General features: G+C 41.3%; 1 protein-coding gene across 1 annotated transcript in view; it reads left to right on the forward strand.

Moving 5' to 3' along the window:
- The window catches only part of KDM3B (lysine demethylase 3B), a 97,794-nt gene that overhangs the window by 51,721 nt on the left and 20,301 nt on the right, over positions 1-25,772 (forward strand). The window contains exons 7-13 of the mRNA XM_066344757.1: positions 1,890-2,489; positions 6,575-7,811; positions 9,504-9,705; positions 12,224-12,438; positions 13,186-13,338; positions 22,693-22,800; positions 24,700-24,827. Of these exons, the coding sequence (XP_066200854.1) occupies positions 1,890-2,489; positions 6,575-7,811; positions 9,504-9,705; positions 12,224-12,438; positions 13,186-13,338; positions 22,693-22,800; positions 24,700-24,827 (2,643 nt within the window). The remainder of the gene's footprint in view (positions 1-1,889; positions 2,490-6,574; positions 7,812-9,503; positions 9,706-12,223; positions 12,439-13,185; positions 13,339-22,692; positions 22,801-24,699; positions 24,828-25,772) is intronic.

Consider the following 25,772-nt stretch of genomic DNA (forward strand, 5'->3'; position numbering starts at 1 on the left):
ATGAAAGATTTCTAAACTTAGACTAATATTATTAAAAGAAAGAAATCTTGGGCTTTGTTTAAGAATTGTAGAAGGAGCCTGACCAGGTGGTAGCACAGTGAATAGAGCATCAGCCTGGGATGCAGAGGACCCTGGTTTGAAACCTTGAGGTCGCTGGCTTGAGTGTGGGCTCATCCAGCTTAAGCGCGGGCTCATCCAGCTTGAGCGCAGGATTGCTGGCTTGAGCCCAGAGGTTGCTGGCTTAAGCAAGGTGTCACTGGGTCAATTGGAGCCGCCTGGTCAAGGCACATGTGAGAAAGCAATCAATGAACAATTCAGGTGCTGCAATGAAGAATTGATGCTTCTCATCTCTTGCCCTTCCTGTCTGTCTGTCCCTATCTGTCTCTCCCTGTCTCCCATAAAAAAAATAAAAAAATAAAAAGAATTGTAGAAGAAAATTAAAGGAAAAAGGATGGAATGAAGAAAGAAAAATACAGGAATGGCTAAAGAAATAAAATTTGAAAAAGTTTGTTATAGCCTGACTAGGTGGTTATACAGTGGATAGAGCATCAACCTGGGATGCTGAGGACTCAGGTTCAAAACCCCGAGGTTGCTGGTTTGAGGACAGGCTCACCAACTTGAGCATGGCTTGAGTGTGGGGTCACTGGCTTGAGTGTGGGATCATAGACATGACCCTAAGGTCTCTGGCTTGAGCTCAAGGTTGCTTGCTTGAGCAAGGGGTCACTGGCTCAGCTGCTCTCCCCGCCCCAGTCAAGGCATATATGAGAAAGCAATTAAGGAACTAAAGTGCCGTAACTATGAGTTGATGCTTCTCATGTCTCTTCCTGTCTGTCTGTCCCTGATTCTCTCTCTCTCAAGAAAAAATGTTATAGTACCTATAACAATAATTACAACAAAGATATAGGTCTGCACAAAGAATTCATAAATATTCAAGGGTAGTAAGAGTAGATTTATTAATTTAGAAAATATTAATAGCTTACTGCCACCCTAACACATGTTATTGCCAAATTAAATTACCTGAGAGTTATCCATATAAAGCTAAAATGAATACCTGCTTCTTGGTGTGATACCAGTCTAAGAATGTTCCAGATGTAAGTCCTGACTGCCCAAAGGTTGCTTGAGAGAATGTTAGCTGTGTCCCAAGCCCCCTCTCTTTGTCTTTCTCAGGGAAGAAGGTAGGAATTGCCCTTTCTAACCTGTATCTTTTAAGGTTATTTGTCCTCTCAAATAAGACTCAAGCAAGATTTCATGAGACAGACTGAGATTATTGGAAGAGCTAAGAGATTTGACTGTTTGACCTATCGTAGCCTGCCTTTTTTGCTTTCCTCGGTGTAATGCTTTGAATGAGATCTGGAGGTTGTTTGCATCTTTTAAGTGTCTATAAGAGCAATCCAAACCTCTCTGTTGGGCTCACTTTTCCTTTGGTCACAGACTCACAAATGTTGGTTTTCCTATTGTTTCCACCAGTTTTTTAGTGGCTTCTGGAATTTTTACATTTCAGTATTTGAAATGCCAATTTCTGTCAAACAAGGATATAAATATGAAATAAAGCCAATTATTTTCATCAAGGGGCAAATGAGCTCCCAGCCTAGGTTTGGCAGTCTCTTTTGTAAAAGAAATTCCACAAATTTTTTAAACCTTCCTTCATTTGAGAAAGTAGTGTAGTTAATATAAGGGAAGGTTTATCTTCAATACGTGTGTATAAATCGAATCACAGGAAGATTGGAGCTTTTTTGACAAAGGAGATGTCTTAGTGCTAACATTGGAACTTGGCGATCTGTGCCTGCTTTGATTTTCTGCTTGTAGAGATGGGAAGGAGCTAATGGTTTATGGTTTTCACAAGATGGAAAGTTCCTTGTAATAAATATTTTTTGAATTTTGTTTTGTAGGGGGGTACATTAAAAGCAGTAAAATCTTCCAAAGGAAAGAAGAAGAGAGAGAGCATAGAGGGGAAAGATGGCCGGAGGAGAAAAAGTGCTTCGGACTCTGGGTGTGATCCTGCATCAAAGAAATTAAAAGGAGACAGGGGTGAAGTAGACAGTAATGGGAGCGATGGAGCTGAGGCGAGCCGAGGGCCCTGGAAAGGAGGGAATGCCAGTGGAGAGCCAGGGCTGGATCAGAGAGCCAAGCAACCATCAACTACATTTGTTCCCCAAATTAACCGCAACATTCGCTTTGCCACTTACACCAAAGAAAACGGCAGGACTCTGGTGGTGCAGGATGAGCCTGTAGGTGGGGACACACCTGTACCTTTTACTCCATATTCTACAGCCACAGGTCAGACACCTTTGGCCCCAGAGGTGGGTGGAGCTGAAGGCAAAGAGACAGGAAAAACACTGGAACAAATTGGCCAGGGTATGGTGGCTTCAGCAGCTATGGTCACTACCGCCAGCTCTACCCCAACCACGGTGAGGATTTCAGACACTGGCCTTGCAACAGGAACTGGGCTGGAAAAGCAGAAAGGCAGTCGGCCGCAGACTCCAGGAGAGGTGAGTTGACTTGTGTGGATTTGAGAGATTTGGGTTCACTCTTCCACCCTACTTTCTTTCTTGGTGACACATTCAAAGGTGTCTCGAATGCCACAGGGAAGGAGTATTTTCTGTGATTAAATTGAACTCTGGATAGACCTCTATATTGCTTATTGAGCAAATGTGTATATTTTAATAACCTTATTAGCTCTTAAAAGTCACTTGAACAGCCCTGGCCGGTTGGCTCAGTGGTAGAACGTCGGCCTGGCATGCAGGAGTCCCGGGTTCAATTTCCGGCCAGGGCACACAGGAGAAGCACCCATCTGCTTCTCCGCCCCTCCCCCTCTCCTTCCTCTCTGTCTCTCTCTTCCCCTCCTGTAGCGGGCACTGAGGATGGCTCTGTGGCCTCTGCCTCAGGCGCTAGAGTGGCTCTGGTCACAACGGAGCCACCCCCGGATGGGCAGAGCGTCGCCCCCTGGTGGGCGTGCCGGGTGGATCCCGGTTGGGCGCATGCGGAAGTCTGTCTGACTGCCTCCCCGTTTCTGGCTTCGGAAAAATACAAGATACAAAAAAAAAAAAAAGTCACCTGAATAATTAGGCTAATCAGAACTGATTATACAACCCAATTTAATGAAATGTTAAGATAGATCTTTTTATTCAATAATCTATTTAGTTCACATAGTGGTTGAGCCTCCACCAGACCCATGAGAGGCAAGGTTAATGAATTACAGTGTGGGTAATGGTAGCGCTGTAATTAAGGCTATGTGAAGCCTACTGTTACCAACCCATGTTTTCAGTTCATCATTTTCTATATCTTCCCTTGAGGTTGAGCTGCTTCTTCTCTGTGTTTTGATATGGCCATAAATTTTTTATTGCTAACTTAATATTTTTAAGCCTTACCTAAAATATGTGATGGAATTAATCACAGTAGTACTCAGTTTACTATTTTCTTTATCTGATACGCATGTATTGCTGAAAAGAAACTTTTTTTTTTATAGAGACAGAGAGAGGGACAGACAGACAGGAATGGAGAGAGATGAGAAGCATCAATCATTAGTTTTTCGTTGCAACACCTTAGTGGTTCATTGATTGCTTTCTCATATGTGCCTTGACCGTGGGCCTTCAGCAGACTGAGTAACCCCTTGCTGGAGCCAGCGACCTTGGGTCCAAGCTGGTGAGCTTTGCTCAAACCAGATGAGCCCGTGCTCAAGCTAGTGACCTCGGGGTCTCGAACCTGGGTCCTCCACATCCCAGTCCGACACTCTATCCACTGCACCACCACTTGGTCAGGCAAAATGGCACCATTTTAGATATAACAATGCCAGATAAAATGTGTCATATACATTTCATCTGATTTCTTCCTCTCCCTAGAAAATGCAATTTGTTAATCCCGAGGAAGGAGGTGAAATGTCCAGGCATAAGAGAAGAAAGCCTGTAAATGCAAATTTCACAATGTTCATGGCTTGTCCTCTGTTAGTTGACCAGCATTCCCAAGGGAACTATGTGAGGATCTTATGTGGATTTCCAGATTGTATGTCATCAAGTTGCCAAAATTAATTAAAATAAACTGTGTCATAGGCAGTGTGGACAAAAATAAAGATTTACAGGCCCTGGCCAGTTGGTTCAAAGGTAGAGCGTCAGCCCCAGTGTGTGTAAGTCCCGGGTTCAGTTCCCGGTCAAGGCACACAGGAAAAGCTCCCATCTGCTTCTCCACCCTTCTCCTTTCTCTATTTTTCTCTTCCCCTCCTGCAGCCAAGGCTCCATTGGCACAAAGCTGGCCCGGGCGCTGAGGGTGGCTCCATGGCCTCCTCCTCAGGCGCTAGAATGGCTCCAATTGCAGCATAGCAACACCTCAGATAGGCAGAGCATCGCCCCCTGGTGGGTATGCTGGGTGGATCTTGGTCAGGCTCATGCAGGAGTCTGTCTGTCTGCCCTCCCTTCTCACTTCAGAAAAATACAAAAAGAAACAAAAAACAAACAAAGATAAAGACTTACAAAACAAACAGAACAAATTTTACATGCTACAGGAAGAGCTCCACTGAGCGCTGTTATTCCTAGGAGCAGCAGGGCTGAATAGATAGAATGTGGATTCAAAGGGAATTTTTCAACGGGTTGGAGAAATTTCTGTGACTACACTGATAATTTTGCCAAGATGTCAGCCTAGGTATTCTCCTTGGGGTAGGATTTAAAAATACAGAAATTGATTTCAAATCTAAAATTGGCACAAAGCTCCCACCCAGGAACCTTCTTGAACCTAAAAAATGAGTTGAAATCAGCTTGTCATCACTTTCTTATAAGAAACGGATTTGGAATTTAATCATTTGAAGGAAAACACAAGACCATCCAAACTGTTCTTCATTCGTGTGTATATTTATTTATAAAGGGTAACTTTAGTAGTGAAACCTGAGCTACCCTGCTGGTTCCTTGCAGTCCTGCAGGTGTCAAGGCTCTTGGCCAAATCCTTCTAGTGAAGCAACTGCAAAGCCTCAGGGCTATGTCTCTCTGTTCTCTTTTTTTGTTGTTGTTGGAGGGGGTTAAAGTTAGTGGTTGTTGATTAGTGGGAAGGAAAAGAAAATAGAATTATGAGCTCCAAAATATGTTGAAATGGTCTCTGTAGCAAATGTCAACTGGAGGCATGCTGTGTGAGCCTGCCTGGTTCTGTGCCTCTTTACCACCCTCAAGGACAGTCCTAATGTAAACTTCATTTGCATATTTAAAGAATACTTTAAGTAAATTGAAACTCCCTCTTTTTTTTTTAACATAGCCTTTCCTATCTGGAGCATTTTTTTAAGTTGTAGTAAAGTAACATATAACAAAATTTACCTTTTTAACCATCTGTGAAGTGTACAGTACCTGGGCATTTAGTACTTCCACAATGCTGTGTACCACTGTGTAGTTCCAAAAATTTTCATCGCCCCAAAGGGAAACATCATATTCATTCAGCAGCGATGGGATAATTTATTTCCAGTTATTTAAAGTGAATGTTTAGGGTTATCATAATCTACCTGAAGGTTATTTTGTTTTAATTTTAGTACTCTGTTGTTTGTTAGTCAAGTGCTAGGATCTGGGCATTATTTACTTAAGTATTAGATAAGTGTTCATATCTATCAATGGATATTTCTGTGTATGTAAATGGATGTGTAATATATATGAAAGCAATTCTACCCTTCTTTATGCACATGCAGAAGCTAACATTTTCAAGGTAAAATATTAAGGAAAGTTTTTTCATTGTTCAGTTTGTTATGCTGAATACTTTTGTTTGGTGGGCATATCAGTATTTATACTTTTTCTGGATGGAGACTTGTTAGATCTTAATGATAGCATAAGTATTCAATAACCAGTGTGCCTTGTTTAATTTAGCATCTTTAGGTTTAACTTTAATTGAAACATATTTGCCTTTTAGGTTGACTTGTACCCGTAAATAAATGGCCAAATTCTAAAAGGGTGCATGTTTGGGAGTTTTAGACAAATAAAATATTTTTCCTTAATGTAAAATGGGCTTGTTATGGGGCTGATGTCACTTTTCTAAGACAGGAAATTTTTACTAGCTTAAATAAACTAAAGCTTGAACAATACCCTCTAAAGCAGTGGTTCTCAACCTGTGGGTCGCGACCCCGGCGGCCCTGTGTTTTGGTCTTTCAACCCCCGCCGGGGTGGCGACCCACAGATTGAGAACAGCTGCTCTAAAGTCATTGAGGTAGATTAATATTACATGGTCCTTTGGCATATGTTCAAGTAAAAGCTGATGTCTGTTTAGGAATCCTTTTCACCAATTCTCTGGTGGAGTCATTATTGCAAATAGATAGTAAGAAGCCTACATGGACCCCTAGTACTGTGACAACTAGCTGGCTAACAACCAAGGGAGTGGAGGATGAGGACATCTTGCTATCTCTAGCTCACGTTGCTGAAGATGACCACCCTCTGTGTGGTCTGTGGCAGGTTTCTTCCATAATGTTAATGAAATCTAGTTAGAAGAGTAGTCTTCATGGAATTGTAGGAGAGAAAAGTTGAATGATCCATAAGAAATTTTGGCATAAATTCAAGAAAGAGATCATACAGTTGTCGAAAGAAGCCAGCATCACTAACTCAGGCTATCTTCTTTTCAGAATTCAAGAAATTCGGTTTTGGCCTCCTCTGGATTTGGAACATCTCTCCCAAGTTTATCACAACCTTTGACTTTTGGAAGTGGAAGGAGCCAGTCCAATGGGGTTCTAGCCACAGAGAACAAACCTTTGGGCTTCTCTTTTGGCAGTAGCTCTGCACCAGAGTCTCAGAAAGACTCTGATCTCTCCAAGAACTTGTTTTTTCAATGCATGCCCCAAACTTTACCCACCAGTAACTACTTCACTACCATTTCAGAAAGTTTGCCTGATGATTCTTCCAGTCGAGATTCATTCAAACAAAGCCTTGAGAGCCTATGTAAAGGCAGACCCACTCTTGGAGCAGACACTAAATCAGGCTCTAAGGCTGGCAGCTCTGTAGACCAGAAAGTGCCTACAGAGTCCATGCCCACCCTCACACCAGCCTTCCCACGGAGCCTCCTCAACGCCCGCACCCCCGAGAGTCATGAAAATCTATTTTTACAGCCCCCCAAACTATCCCGGGAAGAGCCCTCAAACCCTTTCTTGGCATTTGTGGAGAAAGTAGAACAGAGCCCTTTCAGTGGCTTTGCATCTCAGGCACCATCGAGTAGCTCTGCTGCTCCCACTGTCACCTCCAAGGCAGCACCCAGCTGGCCCGAGTCTCACTCCTCTTCAGACGCAACATCCTTAGCGAATAAGAAAACCCTCTTCATCACAACTGACTCCTCCAAACTGGTGTCTGGTGTTCTGGGCTCAGCTCTTACCCCTGGGGGTCCAAGCCTCTCTGCCATGGGGAATGGCCGCTCCAGTTCACCCACCAGCAGCCTCACCCAGCCTATTGAGATGCCTACTCTCTCCTCCAGCCCCACAGAGGAGAGGCCAACTGTGGGGCCTGGGCAGCAGGACAATCCCCTCCTCAAAACCTTTAGTAACGTCTTTGGCAGGCACTCGGGCAGCTTTCTGCCCTCCCCAGCAGATTTTTCACAGGAAAACAAAGCTCCTTTTGAAGCTGTGAAAAGGTTCTCACTGGATGAGCGAAGCTTGGCTTGCAGACAGGATTCAGACTCCAGCACTAACAGTGACCTGTCAGATTTGAGTGACTCTGAGGAGCAGCTGCAGGCCAAGACCGGCCTGAAGGGGATTCCAGAACACCTGATGGGGAAGCTAGGCCCCAATGGGGAGCGCAGTGCTGAGCTGTTGCTGGGCAAAGGCAAAGGAAAGCAGGCCCCCAAAGGCCGGCCACGGACTGCACCCCTGAAAGGTGATTCTGCTGGGGCTATATCCATGGGCTTGACTCTGGCACTAGTTTGAATGCTTGTCATGCTCTTGGGCAGCAGGGGCCCTCCTTTTGATGGAAAGTTCTGTAATCTCATAGAATTACACAGCCAAGAGGGCCTGACATAGGCCCCCATTAGACCTGTTTTAAGGCAGGAGTGCATCTAAATCAGCACTATAAGAGGTTTATCTATCTTTGGTGTAATGGTAGTCCCACAAAGGAAGGCCCTTGATCTTCTTGGTAGTGTTTGTTAGGTAACTCTTTCCTAGTGTTTTTCTCATTCTATTCTGCTTCCATGTGGCCCATCATTTTTACTCACCCCTCACTTTGCTTCTCTCTGGCACATATGTGAGGTTTTAATGTCTTTTCCAAAAGCCATTAAATTCTATATTGTGAGGTTATTGTCCAGAAGTGTGTAAGAGCTGATGGTAAAAAAGGAAAGTCTGGCCTGACCAGGTGGTGGCACAGTGGATAGTGGTGGACTAGGATGTGGAAAACCCAGGTTCGAAACCCCAAGGTTGCCGGCTTGAGCACAAGCTCATCTGGCTTGAGCCCAAAGTTTGCTAGCTTGAAGCCCAAGGTCGCTGCCTTGAGCAAGGGGCCACTCGCTTTGCTGTAGCCCCCCAGTCAAGGCACATATGAGAGAGCAGTCAGTGAGCAACTAATATGCTGCAATGAAGAACTGATGCTTCTCATCTCTTGCCCTTCCTGTCTGTCTGTCCCTATGTGTCCCTCTCTCTGACTCTGTCTCTGTCAAGAAAAAGAAAAAAGTAAAGTTTGGTGGTAAAAGTAGCTGTTGTCGTTAGGAATTGATATCCCATGGGAGCTTGATTAGAAGAGTCCTTGATTAGAACAGTTATATTTGCCCTAGCCAGATAGCTCAGTTGGTTAGAGCATTGTCCTGAAGCACAGAGGTTGCTCGTTTGATCCCTGGTCAGAGCACATACCGGAATAGACTGATGTTTCTGTCTCTCTCTTGCTCTCCCTTCCTCTCTAAAATCAACAAAAAATAAACATTGAAAAAAAAAAAGTTAGCCTGACCAGGCGGTGGCGCAGTGGATAGAGCGTCAGACTGGGATGCGGAGGACCCAGGTTCGAGACCCCGAGGTCGCCAGCTTGAGCATGGTCTCATCTGGTTTGAGCAAAGCTCACCAGCTTGGACCTAAGGTCGCTGGCTTGAGCAAGAGGTTACTCAGTCTGCTGAAGGCCCACGGTTAAGGCGCATATGAGAAAGCAATCAATCAATGAACTAAGGGGTCGCAATGAAAAACTAATGATTGATGCTTCTCATCTCTCTGTTCCTGTCTGTCTGTCCTTGTCTATCCCTCTCTCTGACTCTCTCTCTGTCTCTGTAAAAAAAAAAAAAAAAGTTATATCCTGAGTTGCTAAAGACAGGTGACAGCAAACTTCTGCCTTTGGTTTTTCTAACTCATGCCCAGAGTTGTTTCACTATAATGGTGTGCCTCTTCAAATTCTCTGTGGTTCTTAAATACCAAGTGAAGCCTTTTCCTCTCTCTGCACCCTTTCTGTCAAGGATGGACCTGCTGGGCACATGTCCAAGCAGCGCAAATAGGAGGCCCAAGTCAGAGCAAGTATTTCTACCCAAAAGGATCATGTTGTGTCTTCTTTATACTTGTCATGATCAACGAACCATTTCTCCTCTCTCCCTTGTCACAGTCGGCCAGTCAGTTCTAAAAGATGTAAGCAAAGTGAAGAAGCTGAAGCAGTCTGGAGAGCCCTTCCTACAGGATGGGTCATGCATCAATGTAGCCCCTCACCTGCACAAGTGTCGTGAATGTCGCCTGGAGCGGTATCGGAAGTTTAAGGAACAGGAGCAAGATGATTCCACTGTGGCCTGCCGCTTCTTTCACTTCCGGAGGTACAAACTTCTCTGTCTCCTTCCCAGTTTCTTTAGTGATATAACTCCTACTGTTTTTCTGAATCTGTAAATACATCTTACCATCTTCCTCTCTATTTTCCTTATCCCTTTGCTTTCTGAGTCCGTGCTGGTGCTCTGCCACAGTAGCTACTTAGTTGATTAGATTGTGAAATGACATGTGGCTTTGTCCTTGGAGAATTGAATAGTCTCAGCTCCCAGCCCCTGACCCATGTTGAGTTATTCCTAACTTGGGTTCCATTTGAAACCAGTGGTATGAGTAGAACTCCATTTTGGATTATGAATCGGCCTGACCACTTACTCCCCTCTTCAGTGCTAGACTAACTCAATTCCCCTAGAAAGAAAGGGAAATAAGGTTAGGAGATAATGTGAATCATCTTGAAATAGAGAGAGCTGATGAAAATCCTAGGACTATCCGCTACTTTTATCAAACAACAGCTGTTTAGTCACTTTTCTTTTGCTGGATAAATTTACAAGAAGAATTTCTTCTAAGTGATCTTTCAAGAAGCTTTAACTTTTTAAATAAATCCAAATGGTTTATCCATATGGTATAGGTTCACTTATTCAACAAATATTTATTGAACACGTAATGTGTGCTAGTCCTTATTCCAGGCACTGGGGATTAAAGGAGCACTCTGACTACCTTTTTGAGAATACATTACATCGAGGCAAAGGCAGAGAGAAGAGGCTGTTGCAATTATCTAGGTGAGAAATGATTGTGGTTTAGTGCAGGGAGATAGCGATAGAGGTGATGAGAAGTGGTTGGACTAAGGATATAATTTGAAGATAGAGACCACATGATTTTCTGATGGCTTAGATGTACAGTATGAAAGACATAAAGGAGCCAAGGTAGATTCTATGACTTCTGGCCTGAAAACTGGTAGAATGAAATTTCCATTTACTGATAAGGAGATTTCTCGGGGGAAAGCAGATTTGGGAAGGAAAATGGGGGGCTTTAATTCAGGCATGTTATATTTGAGATACCTGTTAGATTTCCAAAGGAGATGCTAAAAGAGCTGGAGATATGACTCTAGAACTGAGAAAAAAGGTCCAAACTGGTAATAAAAATCTGGATGTCACCAAGTATTTAAAACTATGCATCTAATTGATATCACTTAAGAAATGTATATAGAAAAGAAAAGGAGTGTAACTAGAGAAGCAATCTAAGGACTGAGTTCTAGATCTCTCCAGCATTTAGAGCTGAGAATGAGGAGGAGGAGGAACTAGTGAAAGAGGCTGAGAAAGAATAGCTAGTGAGGTATTAGTGAGGTACCCTCGAAGACAGCTGACGTATTTCTAGGAAGGAATAATGAACTGTTGTAAGTGCTGCTGACTGGGTCAGGTGAGAGAAAGACTGGAAGTGACCATTGGATATAACAAGAGGAAGTGACCTGGTTGAGAACATTTTTGGTAGATTGATGGTTGAAAGTATGATGGAAGTGGATTAAGAGAAAATAAAAGGGAGAAGTGCTAGAATTGGTGACAACTAATATGGACAATTTTTTTTTTTTTTTTTTTTTTTTTTTCTTCATTTTTCTGAAGCTGGAAACAGGGAGAGACAGTCAGACAGACTCCCGCATGCGCCCGACCGGGATCCACCCGGCACGCCCACCAGGGGCGGTGCTCTGCCCCCCAGGGGGCGATGCTCTGCCCATCCTGGGCGTCGCCATAATATGGACAATTTTTTAAAGAAACTGCTCTAGCAAGCAAATAAGAGGAAGAGGGTATGGGATCAAAAGGACTTTTGAGATCTAAATTGTTAGAGGATTTTTGAGATAGCAAGTTCAAATACAGACACTGATTCAGCACAGAGGAAAGTAGATAATATAGAAGAGAGAGTTTGTGGAGGGACGTCTATGAAAGAGGATAGGATATAGAGCGTATGCCAAGAGATTAATCTTCTCTAGGACCTAGTTCATTCATAGTATCAGATCAGATGGTGTTTGTGGCCCAGTTGCAGGAAGGTGTAGTGGTGAGAGTTTGTGGTAGTTCTCTCTGGCTCCTTGTATTTTCTCAGTGGAATATTTAGCTAGGTCCTTGTGGGTAAAGTCATGTTAGAGGTTTGACAAGAAAGAAGATATGAAACCGTCATCTAGGAGAAGGGAGTGTACCAGGAAACTGTATTGTGACTGCCCGGAAATATAAAGTGCTCACCTGATTAAATAGATACGAACTTAAAGTGTGACAGCATGGCTCTGTGTTTTTCTCTAGTCACATTTAGTGGTAGACATAGATGGTACAACAAGTGGGTGGAAAAGTTAATAGGCATTTCTTGAGACAGGTTTTTAAAGAATCCAGACCTATTACAGTAAATATTAATAATTTTCTTAATTAGTGCAGAGAATACATCACATTGGTCATATGTGATAAAAATTCTCAACTCAGCCTAACTCCTGTTGTCTCATTTTATTTCTTTTAGATCTTGGGATTTTAGATGTCTGTTAGTTTGCATGGCTGCTGCTATTTACTATGTATGTGACTGTCTGTCTTTTTGTCTCAGGTTGATCTTCACTCGAAAGGGGGTACTCCGTGTGGAGGGGTTTCTGAGTCCCCAGCAAAGTGACCCTGATGCCATGAACCTGTGGATTCCCTCTTCCTCTCTAGCAGAAGGGATAGACCTAGAAACCTCAAAATACATCCTGGCCAATGTTGGGGACCAGTTCTGTCAGCTCGTGATGTCCGAGAAGGAGGCCATGATGATGGTAGAGCCACACCGTAAGGCTCCATCTTGCTTGTCTACCAGGCATTCCTCGTTGAAACTTTTCATTTTCTTTTGCTCAAGGGTAGGAATGGCAGAACAGCAGATGACAATTTCTGCAGATGAATTAAGACTGATAAGACTTCTCTGTAGCAAACTATAATAGCTGAGGCCCTAACAATATCCAGCATACCTCATTCTGTTAGTCTTTCAAAGTTAACAAACCAAAAACCTCTTGCCTGCTTGCCTTGTTCATTTTTGTAGCACAGCTTCCATAATAAATATTTGATCTCTGCTTGGGTTTTATTCACTCTGAATGTTTTCAGCTTGCTTTGAACCAACTTGTATTAGTAAGCAATGCTGTATGATCAGTGAATAAATGGAGTGCTGTTGGGTGGCATGTTTCACACCTGAACCCACATCATTCAGACATTTAGGATATTTCCATGTCTGTGAAATACTGGATCCTATTTCTAGACCAGGGTTAATTGTACTATGAATTCTCTTATTTCAAACTGCCCTGAATTGAAAATTTTACAGTATCTTAAATAACAACATAGGGATTTCATTCTCTATTGGCACTTGTTCATAAATATTAGAAATTCCATGTATTTTCTTTCTCTTGCTGTTATGGAAACACACACTTCATTAATCTTGAGCTTTATAGCTGGGCAAAATGACTTGAGAAGGAATCAGTGCATCTGGGGTCTTTTGCTGTTGTTCAGGATGGTTGATACCAACATTTCTCTTCCTTGTCCTCCCAGAGAAAGTGGCATGGAAGCGAGCAGTGCGTGGTGTGCGGGAAATGTGTGATGTATGTGAAACAACCCTCTTCAACATCCACTGGGTTTGTCGCAAATGTGGATTCGGGGTCTGCCTTGACTGTTACAGGCTCAGGAAAAGCCGTCCACGCAGTGGTAAGCAAATATTGTCCTTTGCAGTTCAAAAGGTCAATAGACTTAGAAATTGAATCAAGAATGGGTTTGTGTGCCCTTTTAACCACTTAGCTTCATTTGTTAAAATTGCCAGTATTTCAGCACTATTGTGAAGGCTAAAATAAGCCAAGAAGGGTTATTGTTCATCTTTCCTTGTTTTGTTTTTAATAACATCTTTTTTGAGATATAGTTCATGTGTCATAAAACTCACCTATTTAAATTATACAATTCAAAGGTTTTTAGTATATCCTCAGGGTTGTGCAACCATTGCCACTATCTAACTACATTTTCATCACTTCATCACTCCAAAAAGTCATTAGCCGTCACTCTCCGTTCCTTCCTCCTTTCAGCCCTTGGTAACCACTTATCAGCTACTGTCTCTAGATTTGCCTGTTCTGTACAGGTCATATAAATGGAATCATACAATATTTGGCCTTCTGTTAATGGCCTTTTTTCACTTAGCATATTGTTGTAAAGTTTCATCCATGTTATAGCACATAGCAGTAATATATTCATTTATCAGTTGATGGACACTTGAGTTGTTTCCACTTTGGGCTATTACAAATAGTGCCTCTATGAACATTTGCATATAGATTGTTGTGTGAACACGTTTTGTTGTTTTTGTTTGTTTGTTTTATTGATTTTAGCAAAGAGGGAGAGAGAGAGAGAAAGATAGGCCCATAAATCTATTCCTTTGTGTGTCCTGACCAGGGATCAAACTGGCAACCTCTGTGCTTTGGAATGATGCTCTAAGCAACCAAGCTATCTGGTCAGGGCTGAACATATGTTTTTAATTCTTTTCAGTATATATCTAGGCATAGAATTGCTGGGTCATGTGACAGTTATATTTTAACCTTTTCAGGGACTGCCAAACTATTCCAAAATAGTTGTACCATTTTGTAATTCTACCAGCAATGTAGTGAGGATTCCAATTTTTCTGCCAATACTTGCCATTGTCTGTCTTTTTTATTATAGCCATCATAGTGGCTGTGAAGTAATATCTTATTATATGGTTTTGATTTGCATTTCACTGATGACTAATAATATTGAATATCTTTTTATGTGCTTGTTGGTCCTATGTTTATTATCTTTGGAGAAATGTCTATTCAAATCCTTTGCTTCCCTTTGTTCTTCCTTTATCTTATTCCATGCCAAGAATGCTCCTTGTTCCTTGACCTCCTCACTCCTGTACTTAAGAAGTACAATGTAAAAAAAAAAAAAGAAAAAAAAAAAGGAAGTACAATGTAACCATTACAACAGATGAGGCTACTGGGATTTGAAACCTACTTCCACATCTTATTACAGGAACTATGGTATCTTGGGCTAGTTACTTAACCCCTCAGAACCTCAATTTCCTTATTTTAAAAAGTAATATGAATACTTCTCTCATGGTATTGTGAGGGTTAAATGAAATAATGTGTGTAAGTGATTAACACAGGACCTGACATCCACTAGATACTACATATCAAGTAGCTGTTAGGTATTCCTCTCCTGCTCAAGAATGATAACTGCTATACAAATTGCCCTCCTGCCATCAACAACAAGAAAATGAGACAAAATATATGAAACCATGGTTTCAGACATTGGACAACAGGCAGCATGAGTCAGTGATCCCTATAAGAAGGGAAGAAACAAAGTAAACCCTACAGTTGCCCCAGTTTAATGCCTGGAGGCTGTTTCCAAGCACAGGAAAAAGCAACTAAAACAGAGCTTGGCAATCTCACTGAATTGAGAAAGATCGAAGTCTGAGAAGAGTGAGGCAGAGTTCTGAAGAAGTCACGGCTACAAAGAGAGAGAGTACCAGATAGCAGCAAAGAGATCACCTCAATTTTTTGGCTATCTAGTGATCTGCACATACATGAGATGAAACTCCTCAAGACCCAAAAAAGAACCTTCAGAAAGCAAGTGACAGAATAATTTACAGAACTCACAATCTGTATGCCCACCAGCCAGAGTAGAGAGACACTGGGTAGAGTCCAAAAGGGTCAGACCTTAATAGTAGGACTAATTTAGTCCCAGAATAAAGGCTTCTTTGGAGCTTCTATAAAAAAGTGTAAAGCAAACCTTGGAAGGATCAAACTGATCTGGAAGTCACTTATTTACCCTCCAGATTAAAACAAAACCTTCTTTAAAGGATTACAACAAAATCCAATACTTAGAAACATAAATGTTACAAAGCTCTGTGTTTAATCAAGAATTATCAGGTGCAGTGACCAGGCAGTGGCACAGTGGATAGAGCATCAGACTGGGATGCAGAGGACCCAGGTTCAAGACCCTGAGGTCGCCAGCTTGAGCGCGGGCTCATCTGGTTTGAGCAAAAATTCCACCAGCTTGATCCCAAGGTCGCTGGCTCCAGCAAGGGGTTACTCGGTCTGCTGAAGGCCCGCAGTCAAGGCACATATGAGAAAGCAATCAATGAACAACTAAGGTGTTCCAACGCGCAATGAAAAACTAATGATTGATGCTTCTCATCTCTCCGTTCCTGTCTGTCTGTCCCTGTCTATCCCTCTCTCTGACTCACTCTCTGTCTCTATAAAAAATAAATAAAATTAAATTAAAATAAAAAAAAAAAGAATTATCAAGTAACAAAAAAGCAAAATAATATGACTAGTAATCTGGGTAGGGTAATCAGTCAATAGAAACAAACTGAGATCTGATGATATTGATGAAATTATAAAAGGACCTTAAAGTAGCTGTCATAAATCTTATAAATATGCTTAAAGACATAGGAAAACATGAACATGACAAAGAGAGAAATGGACATAAAATACCCAAATGAGCCTGACCTATGGTGGCACTGGGTAGGGTATGAACCTGGAGTGCTAAGAACCCAGGATTGAAACCCTGAGGTGTCTCTGGTTTGAGCATTGGCTTATCAGGCTTGAACATGAGCTCACCAGCTTGAGTGTGGGATCATGACATGACCCCATGGTCGCTGGCTTGAGCCAAAGGGGTCTCTGGCTTGGCTATAGCCCCCTCAGTCATAGCCCCCTCAGTCAAGGCACGTATGAGAAAACAATCAATGAACAACTAAAGTGCCACAATTATGAGTTGATGCTTCTCATCTCTCTCCCTTCCTGTGTCTGTCTGTCTGTCTGTCTCTCTCACTTAAAAAAATAGCAATAAAGATGGAAAAACACTGAACTAGTATAGACGGGAACAGTGTGAAAGACTGAATTTATCTTGTCCCTAAGATCAGGAACAAAACAAGGATAGCCACTTTTTACAACTTTTATTCAACATTGTAGTAAAGTTACTAGTCAGCATGAAGATATAAAAGATAAAGAAAAGCATAACCAAAAAAATGAAAGGCATATAGATTGGAAGGAAGTAAAATGGTTTTTATTTTCAAAGGACATTATCATTTATATGGAAAATTCCAAGAAATCTACTAAAAAACCTGTAAGAACTAATGAGGTTAGCAAGATTGCAGACTATAAAGTCAATATAACAAAAATCAATTCTGCCTGACCAGGCGGTGGCACAGTGGATGGAGCGTCGGACTGGGATGCAGAGGACCCAGGTTCGAGACCCCAAGGTTGCCAGCTTGAGCAAAAAGCTCGCCAACTTGGATCCAAGGTCGCTGGCTCGAGCAAGAGGTTACTCGGTCTGCTGAAGGCCCGCGGTCAAGGCACATATGAGAAAGCAGTCAATGAACAACTAAGGTGTCGCAATGTGCAACAAAAAACTAATGATTGATGCTTCTCATCTCTCCGTTCCTGTCTGTCTATCCCTGTCTCTGACTCTGTCTCTGTAAAAAAAAAATAATAATTCTATTTTTGTATGCTGTCAATGACCCATTAGAAATTGAATTTTAAAATTAATGTAATTTATGGTAGATTAAAAAAGAATGAAGTGCTTAGGGATAAATTTAGCAAATATATAAGAAAGATACTGAAGAATACAACATTGCTAAGAGAAATTAAAACTAAATAGTAGAGAAATGTATTCATGGATGGAAAATTGAATAGTCAGATGTTAATTCTTCCAAATTAATATATAATTAGATGCAATTTCAATCAAAACCCCACTAGGCCTTTTTGTAGAAATTGATAAGCTAGTTCTAAAATTTATATAAAATACAAAGGACTTAAAATAACCAAAAACAAATTTTAAAATGAATGAAATTGGAGGATTTAAACTACTTAACTACTCTTTCATTTCAAGACTTAGTATATAGTATCACCAGTGGTAGCACAGTGGATAGAGTGTTGACTCAGGATACTGAGGGCCCTGGTTTGAAAACCGGAGGTCATTGGCTTGAGCCCCCCAGTCAAGGCACGTATGAGAATCAATAAACAACTAAAATGAAGCAGTTATGAGTTGATGCTTCTCTCCTCTCTCTCCCATCCTGTCTCTCTCTCTCTCTCTCTCTCTAAAAAATAAAAGCACTTGTTGTATAGCTATAGTGATTAAGACACTGGTAATATGACAGAAAAACATCTAGAAGGCTTGACCAGGTGGTGGCACAGTGGTTAGAGTATAGGTCTGGGACACAGAGGACCCAGGTTTCAAATCCCAAGGTCGCCAGTTTAAGCGCTGGCTCATCCAGCTTGAGTGCGGGCTCACCAGCTTGACCACGGGGTTGCTAGCTTGAGTGTGGGATCATATACTTGACCCCATGGTCTTGACCATGGGCTTTAGCTAGGGGTCACTGACTCAGCTGGAATCCCTCAGTCAAGACACATATGAAAAAACCATCAATGAACAACTAAGGTGCCGCAGCGAAGAAGGGATGCTTCTCATCTCTCTCCTTCTTGTCTGTCTGTCCCTATCTGTCTCCTTCTCTAAAAAAAAAAAAATGTCTTGAAGTAAACCTACATACAGGGGTTGGTAAAGTAGGCTTACGGTTGTGAATACATGAAATACAGTTTATTCTTATATTATAATTTATTAATTATTGTATTATTTTCCATATGAACAACTATAAACCTACTTTTGCCCATCCTTGTGTATATAGTCAACCAATTGTTGACAAAGGTATCAAGATAATTCAGTGGGGGAAAAGATAATTATTTTTAACAAATGGTACTAGACTAATTGTATATTCATATTCAAAGAAATAAGAACTTCTATTTTTTACTTAACACCATATACAAAAATTTAACTCTCAAGTAAATCATAAATCTAAAACCATAAAATCTCTAAAAGAAAATATGTGTCCTTGAGTTAGACAAAAATTTCTTTTTTTTTTTCTTTTTCTTTACAGAGACAGAGAGAGTCAGAAAGAGGGATAGATAGGGACAGACAGACAGGAATGGAGAGAGATGAGAAGCATCAATCATCAATTTCTTATTGACACCTTAGCTCAGGGGTAGTCAACCTTTTTATACCTACTGCCCACTTCTTTTTTTTTTTTTTTTAATATGTTTCTACAGGACAATTTTTTTTTTTTTCTTTTTTACAGAGACAGAGAGAGTCAGAGTGAGGGATAGACAAGGACAGACAGACAGGAACGGAGAGATGAGAAGCATCAATCATTAGTTTTTCGTTGCGCATTGCGACGCCTTAGTTGTTTATTGATTGCTTTCTCATATGTGCCTTGACCAAGGGCCTTCAGCAGACCGAGTAACCCCTTGCTGGACCCAGCGACCTTGGGCTCAAGCTGGTGAGCTTTTGCTCAAACCAGATGAGCCCGCGCTCAAGCTGGCAACCTCGGGGTCTCGAACCTGGGTCCTCAGCATCCCAGTTCAACGCTCTATCCACTGCGCCACTGCCTGGTCAGCCTCTACTGCCCACTTTTGTATCTCTGTTAGTAGTAAAATTTTCTAACCGCCCACCAGTTCCACAGTAATGGTGATTTATAAGTAGGGAAGTAACTTTACTTTATAAAATTTATAAAGCAGAGTTACAGCAAGTTAAAGCATATAATAATATTTATTTACCAAGTACTTTATGTTGGATTTTCGCTAAGTTTGGCAGAATAAATCTTTATAAAACAACTTACTATAGTTAAATCTCTCTTTTTATTTATACTTTGGTTGCTCCGCTACTGCCCACCATGAAAGCTGGAACGCCCACTAGTGGGCGGTAGGGACCAGGTTGACTACCACTTCCTTAGTTGTTCATTGATTGCTTTCTCATATGTGCTTTGACTGTGGGCCTTCAGCAGACCAAGTAACCCCTTGCTCAAGCCAACTACCTTGGGTCCAAACTGGTGAGCTTTTGCTCAAACCAGATGAGCCCGCGCTCAAGCTGGCAACCTTGGGGTCTTGAACTTGGTTCTTCCGCATCCCAGTCTGACGCTCTATCCACTGTACCACCGCCTGTCAGGCTAGATAAAAATTTCTTACAACACAAAAGAACCAAAAGAAAAATTTTAATTATCAAATTTGAAAACTTTTGCTCTTTAAAAAACATTGTTTAGTAAATAAAAAGGCACGCACAGACTGGGAGTAAAAAAAATTTGTTCATCACATATTAGCTCGGATTTCTATCTACAATAAAGACCTCTTACAATTCAATACAGTAAGTCCACAAGTTACAAACATCTGGCTTACTTACATACATCTCGTACTTATGAATTAAGCACTACATGTACTCTGTAATCAACTGCAGTTGGTTGGACATCAGTGAAAATTACATCAGAGTTACTTGACTCCCATGACAAAGAACTAACCAATGAATACTTTATGGAATTAGAGCAGCAGATGATAGCATTTAGGGAAAAAAACAGATCTAGAAACTCCAGAACCAAAAGTTTTCTACAAAAGAGGTAGCTGATGCTTTCCATCTCATTGAAGCAGCAATGGCAAAGTTAGAGGAACAAGATTCTGATATAGAAAGGTTCGCCATAGTTTACCGTATAATTACCGAAGGCCTGAGATGTTACAGGGCCATTTTTGATAAGAGAAAAAGAAAAGCTCTGTATAAACCTTCCTTGATCCCTTCTTCAAGAAACTGACTTTGCCCTGGCCAGACACCTCAGCTGGTTAGCATCATCCCAGAGCACAGAGTTTGCCAGGTCAGACCCCGTTCAGGGCACATAAAAGAACAGATCGATGTTCCTGTCTCTCTCTCTTTCTCTTTCCTTCTCTCTCTCAAATCAATAAAATAAACAGAAAGAGGGAGAGAAAGAAAGGGAGAAACCGATTCCAGCAGTAGATTAAAACTGTGACCCTAGAACACTAGTCCCATCCTCTTCCAACAAGTTCATCATCTGCATCATCCAAGATTGTTTAAGGTTGTATTTGAAAATGTTTAAGGCCTGACCAGGCAGTGGCACAGTGGATAGAGCTTCGGACTGGAATGTGGAGGACCCAGGTTCGAGATACTGAGATCACCAGCTTGAGCCCAAGGTCGCTGGCTCAAGCAAGGGGTCACTTGGTCTGCTGTAGCCCCCCTCCCCCAGTCAAGTCACATATGAGAAATTAATCATGAACAACTAAGGAGCCGCAATGAAGAATTGATGTTTTTCATCTCTCTCCCTTCCTGCTTATCAGTCCCTCTCTCTGACTCGCTCTGTCTGCCACACAAAAAAAGAATATTTTTAAGTATTTATATGCACAGAAAGATAAAAATAAATACTATGTTAAGACAAACATCTGTGTGAGTTGCATTTAATAAATAAATGTATTTGTTCCAAGTTACATACAAATTCAGCTTAAGAACAAACCTACAGCCTGACCAGGCGGTGGCGCAGTGGATACAGCGTCGAACTGGGATGCGGAAGGACCCAGGTTCGAGACCCCGAGGTCGCCAGCTTCAGTGCGGGCTCATCTGGTTTGAGCAAGGCTCATCAGCTTGAGCCCAAGGTCGCTGGCTCGAGCAAGGGGTCACTCGGTCTGCTGTAGCCCCGGTGGTCAAGGCACATATGAGAAATCAATCAATGAACAACTAAGGAACCACAACGAAGAATTGATGTTTCTCATCTCTCTCCTTTCCAGTTTGTCTGTCCCTATCTGTCCCTCTCTCTGTCTCTGCCAAAAAAATAAAAATAAAATAAAAAATAAAATAAAAAAAAAGAACAAACCTACAGAATTTATCTTTCATAACGTGAAAACTGCCTGTAACAAGAGATCAAACCAACCTAGGTTGTAAATGGGCCAAAAAGTTGAACAAACACTTTATAAAAAAGATAGATCACTGGAAAAGAAGCACATGAAAATATATATATATATATATCATTACTTGTTAGGGAAATGCAAATCAAAACCATAATGACATCCTGACCAGTGGTGGCAAGAGGATAGAGCATCAACCCAGGACACTGAGGGCCCAGTTCAGCTCCCTGAGGTGACCAGCTACAGTGCCAGGTCATTGGCCTGAGTGTAGGCTTGCTGGCTTGAGTACAGGCTTGCCAGCTTGAATGTGGGGTCACTGACATAATCACAAGGTCACTGGCTTGAGCAAGGGGTCATTGGCTCAGCTTAAGCCCCCCTAGTCAAGGCATATATAAGAATCAATCAATGAACAAGTAAAGTGAAGCAATTCTGAGTGGATGCTTCTCATCTCTCTCCTTCTCTCTCTCACTACTTGTCTCGCTTTCTTAAATTAAAAAAAAAAAAAAAAAAACATGACAAACCACTATACCCACTAAGATGACTAAAATTTTAAGAACTTACCAAGTGTAGTGAAAGATATGGAGGAACTAGAAATCTTAAACATTGCTGATGGGAATGCAAATTGCTATCATCACTTTGGACAACAGTGTGGCCCTTTCTTATAAACTTAACATAAGGCCCAGTATTTCACTTCTAGGTATTTATAAAAGAAGTTAAACCATGTTCATATAAAGACTTGTACTTGAATATTTATAGCACCTTTATTTATAATAGCCAAAAATTGGAAACAATTTAAATATCTACCAGCTGATAAATGGGTAAACAAAATATGGCACATCCATACCCTGGCTTACCACTCTACCATAAAAAGAAATGGAATTACTGATACATGCGACAGTATGGTTGAATCTCAAGATCGTCATGCTAAGTGGAAGAAACCCAACACAAATGACTATAATCTGTATGCTTCCAGTTATATGAAATTCTAGAGAAAGCAAACGTGTTAGGAAGTTGATTGTTGGTGGCTAGGGTTAAGAAAGGGGTATTGACTATGGAAGGCTCAAGGGAACATTAGGGAGATGGAATTCAATCTATATCATAATTGTGGTAGTGTTTATACAACTGTATATACATTTGTCAAAATTCATTGAAGTGTACACTTTAAATTTGAATTTATTGTGTGTAAATTATATCTCAGTAAAACATTTTTTAATTTAATTATTAATCTTTGGCTCGTGAGAAAATTGGCCTGTAAGGTCTGAAACTCTGACTCACTGAGAGGGCTGTATCTTGTGACCTCATAAAATAAGAGAAAGCATTTCATTTATTTCAGAGACAGAAGAGATAGGTGATGAAGAGGTTTTCTCCTGGTTGAAATGTGCAAAGGGGCAGTCTCATGAACCAGAGAACCTAATGCCCACGCAGATCATCCCTGGCACAGGTAAGGAAATTCCTTTCTTAGATTTTGTGGGGGAAAATATTTACACATCGTAAAGTTTGGTAAAAGAGTTTATCTCTGCCTGATATATATATCAATATATATATCAGTTTATCTCAGGCAGAGATTTTTTTTTTTTTTTTTTTTTTTACAGGGACAGAGAGAGAGTCAGAGAGAGGGATAGATAGGAACAGACAGACAGGAACGAAGAGAGATGAGAAGCATCAATCATTAGTTTTTCATTGCAACACCTTAGTTGTTCATTGATTGCTTTCTCATATGTGCCTTGACCGCGGGCCTTCAGCAGACCAAGTAACCCCTTGCTTGAGCCAGTGACCTTGGGTCCAAGCTGGTGAGCTTTTTGCTCTGGCCAGATGAGCCCGCGCTGTAGCTGGTGACCTTGGTGTCTCGAACCTGGGTCCTCCGCATCCCAGTCTAACGCTCTATCCACTGCGCCACCGCCTGGTCAGGCTCTGCCTGATAATTTTTTAAGCCTCACCGGATTTCTCTGAGAAGTTGAATCTTTAGATATATGTAAGAATAAATGCTTCACTGCACACACTTTACCTTTCTGATCAGAGAGGTTGATTTCTTTTCCAGAGATTATTTCACATTTCTGTGGTTGGTAGAACCAGAATAGAAACATCCAGACCCCATGTTATCAGAAAGATCTTTGATTTTAGGCACGTAAAAATCCAGCTGGAGCTAATCAAACATCTTGAATCCATGAAGAAGGCAGTTTAACAGTAGGAATAAGTAGTCATGTTCATGTCACAGTTCCCGTTTACTTCATTGACTCCTCCAGACGGTCTGTTTCCAGCTTGTGCACTTCCACTAACACACATGCATTAAAGATGGTGAATCTGCCCTGGCCAATAGCTCGATTAGTTAGAGCGTTGTCTAACTAGATTACTTGAGTAAACACAGCTTTGGGAAGAGCAGACCCCTGCATGCTTTACCCCAGTGCTTCCAGGCAGAAAGGCTACCAGAGTGCAGTAATGCAGTGATAGGGTGCCTGCTCCCTGCTGGTCCAAGCGTTGGTTAAAGATTTGTGTAAAGTTTACAATGATCTTTTTCCCCCCTCACTTTTTCTAGGTGTGTGTTTTGTTTTTGTTTGTTTGTTTTGTTTTGTTTTTACAGAAACAGAGTCAGAGAAAGGGACAGATGGGGACAGTCAGACAGGAAGGGAGAGAGATGAGAAGCATCAGCTCTTCAATGTGGCACCTTAGTTGTTCATTGATTGCTTTCTCTTATGTGCCTTGACCAGGGGCTACAGCAAAGCAAGTGACCCCTTGCTCAAGCCAGCAACCATGGGGTCATGCCTATGATCCCAAACTCAAGCCAGCGATCCCATGCTAAGCTGGTGAGCCCATGCTCAAGCTGAATGAGCCCATGCTTAAGCCAGTGACTTTGGGTTTCAAAACTGGGTCCTTCACATCCTAGTCCGACACTCTATCCACTGCACCACCGCCTGGTCAGGCTGGGTATTTTTTGTTTTTGTTTTTGTTTTTGCTTTTGTTGTTGTTTTTGGTATCACTTACAGTAAAGTACATAAATCTGAAGTGTACATTTCAAAATGTTTACATACTGTTGAACATTGAGAAATCTACCCCTAAAGTTTCTCCTTGATGATACCTTAAGGAGGGAGAAAGTGTAGTTTAATGGTTAAGAGTGCATAGACCTTTAAAGTCTTAGTTCTTCCATTGCCCAAGTATGTGTACTTGAGTAAATGACCTAACTTCAGAGTCTCAGTTTCATCATCCAAAATTGAGGGGGAAAGCTGCTACCTCACTGAAATGTGGTAAGGACTGAGGGAGATAATTTAAATAAGGTCTTTAGCACAATAGCTAATACATGCAGGTATTCCAATGTTAACTGTTATTATTGTTGTCTTTTTTACAGCTCTTTATAATATTGGAGATATGGTTCATGCTGCCCGGGGCAAATGGGGAATTAAAGCAAACTGCCCTTGTATTAGTCGGCAAAACAAATCTGTGCTGAGACCTGCTGTCACCAATGGGATATCACAGGTAAAGTGTTTGTGGTATAACTGAGTGAAACTTAAGTTCTTAGTACCAGGAAATGTCCCATTTTTACCTGTGTTATCCCAGCCTGTTATGGGATTCCTGGAGAATTAGGGGAGAGGGAAGCATTTCTAGGAAGAACCTAAGAAGATTACTCAAGGGATTTTAATTGCCTCTGACTCATGGGATTTTATTCCCAGTACAAGTTTCTCTTGATTCATCTTTAAAACCAATTCATCTTTAAAACCAGGCTTAGTTGATAAGTAGCACAGATTCTTTGCATCCCGTCAAGATTTATAATTCCGGGTCCAGTGTAGGTGAAGAGTACAGAAAAATTTACTAGGGATACAATGGTTCCTGTCCTTGTCATGTTGGGTACACAGAGCAGAAATATGAAGATTGGCCTGCTGAGCTGGGATCATTTTATCCTGAAACCAATCCATACCTCCAAAAAGGGTTAGTGGTTTTCTCATTGCTTTGTCAGAAGTGGAGGTCATTCCTGCTTGATTGTGACTATTTTGAACAAGAGTCTGTGTTTTTTTAAACACACATGCACACGCACATGCACAACCAACTACTTATATTTGGAGGCCTTTCAGAAATGTTACTATTAACACATGGTCAATAAGAGGCACAGGGATTAATGCTGAAGGACCTCAAGATATATTTTCAGTAGAGTTGCCATATTAGAGCAAATCATGTGGATAATTCAATAATAGAATAATAAACATTTATTGAGTTTATGTGTACCAGAAAATATGTTAAGCTCTTTGCATATATGCATATACTATCTTATTTAATCTTCAGAACAGCTCTATGAGGTCAAGTTCTGATCACCAGTTTGCCATTGCAGAATTTGAGCCTCAGACATGCTAAATAAAACCCTATTTTATTTTCAAGTCTTGTTCACTGCTCTTTCCACAGAACCTAGCATAGTTTCTATCACATCTT

The sequence above is a fragment of the Saccopteryx leptura genome, chromosome 6, assembly GCF_036850995.1.
Source record: "Saccopteryx leptura isolate mSacLep1 chromosome 6, mSacLep1_pri_phased_curated, whole genome shotgun sequence".
Classification (NCBI taxonomy): domain Eukaryota; kingdom Metazoa; phylum Chordata; class Mammalia; order Chiroptera; family Emballonuridae; genus Saccopteryx; species Saccopteryx leptura.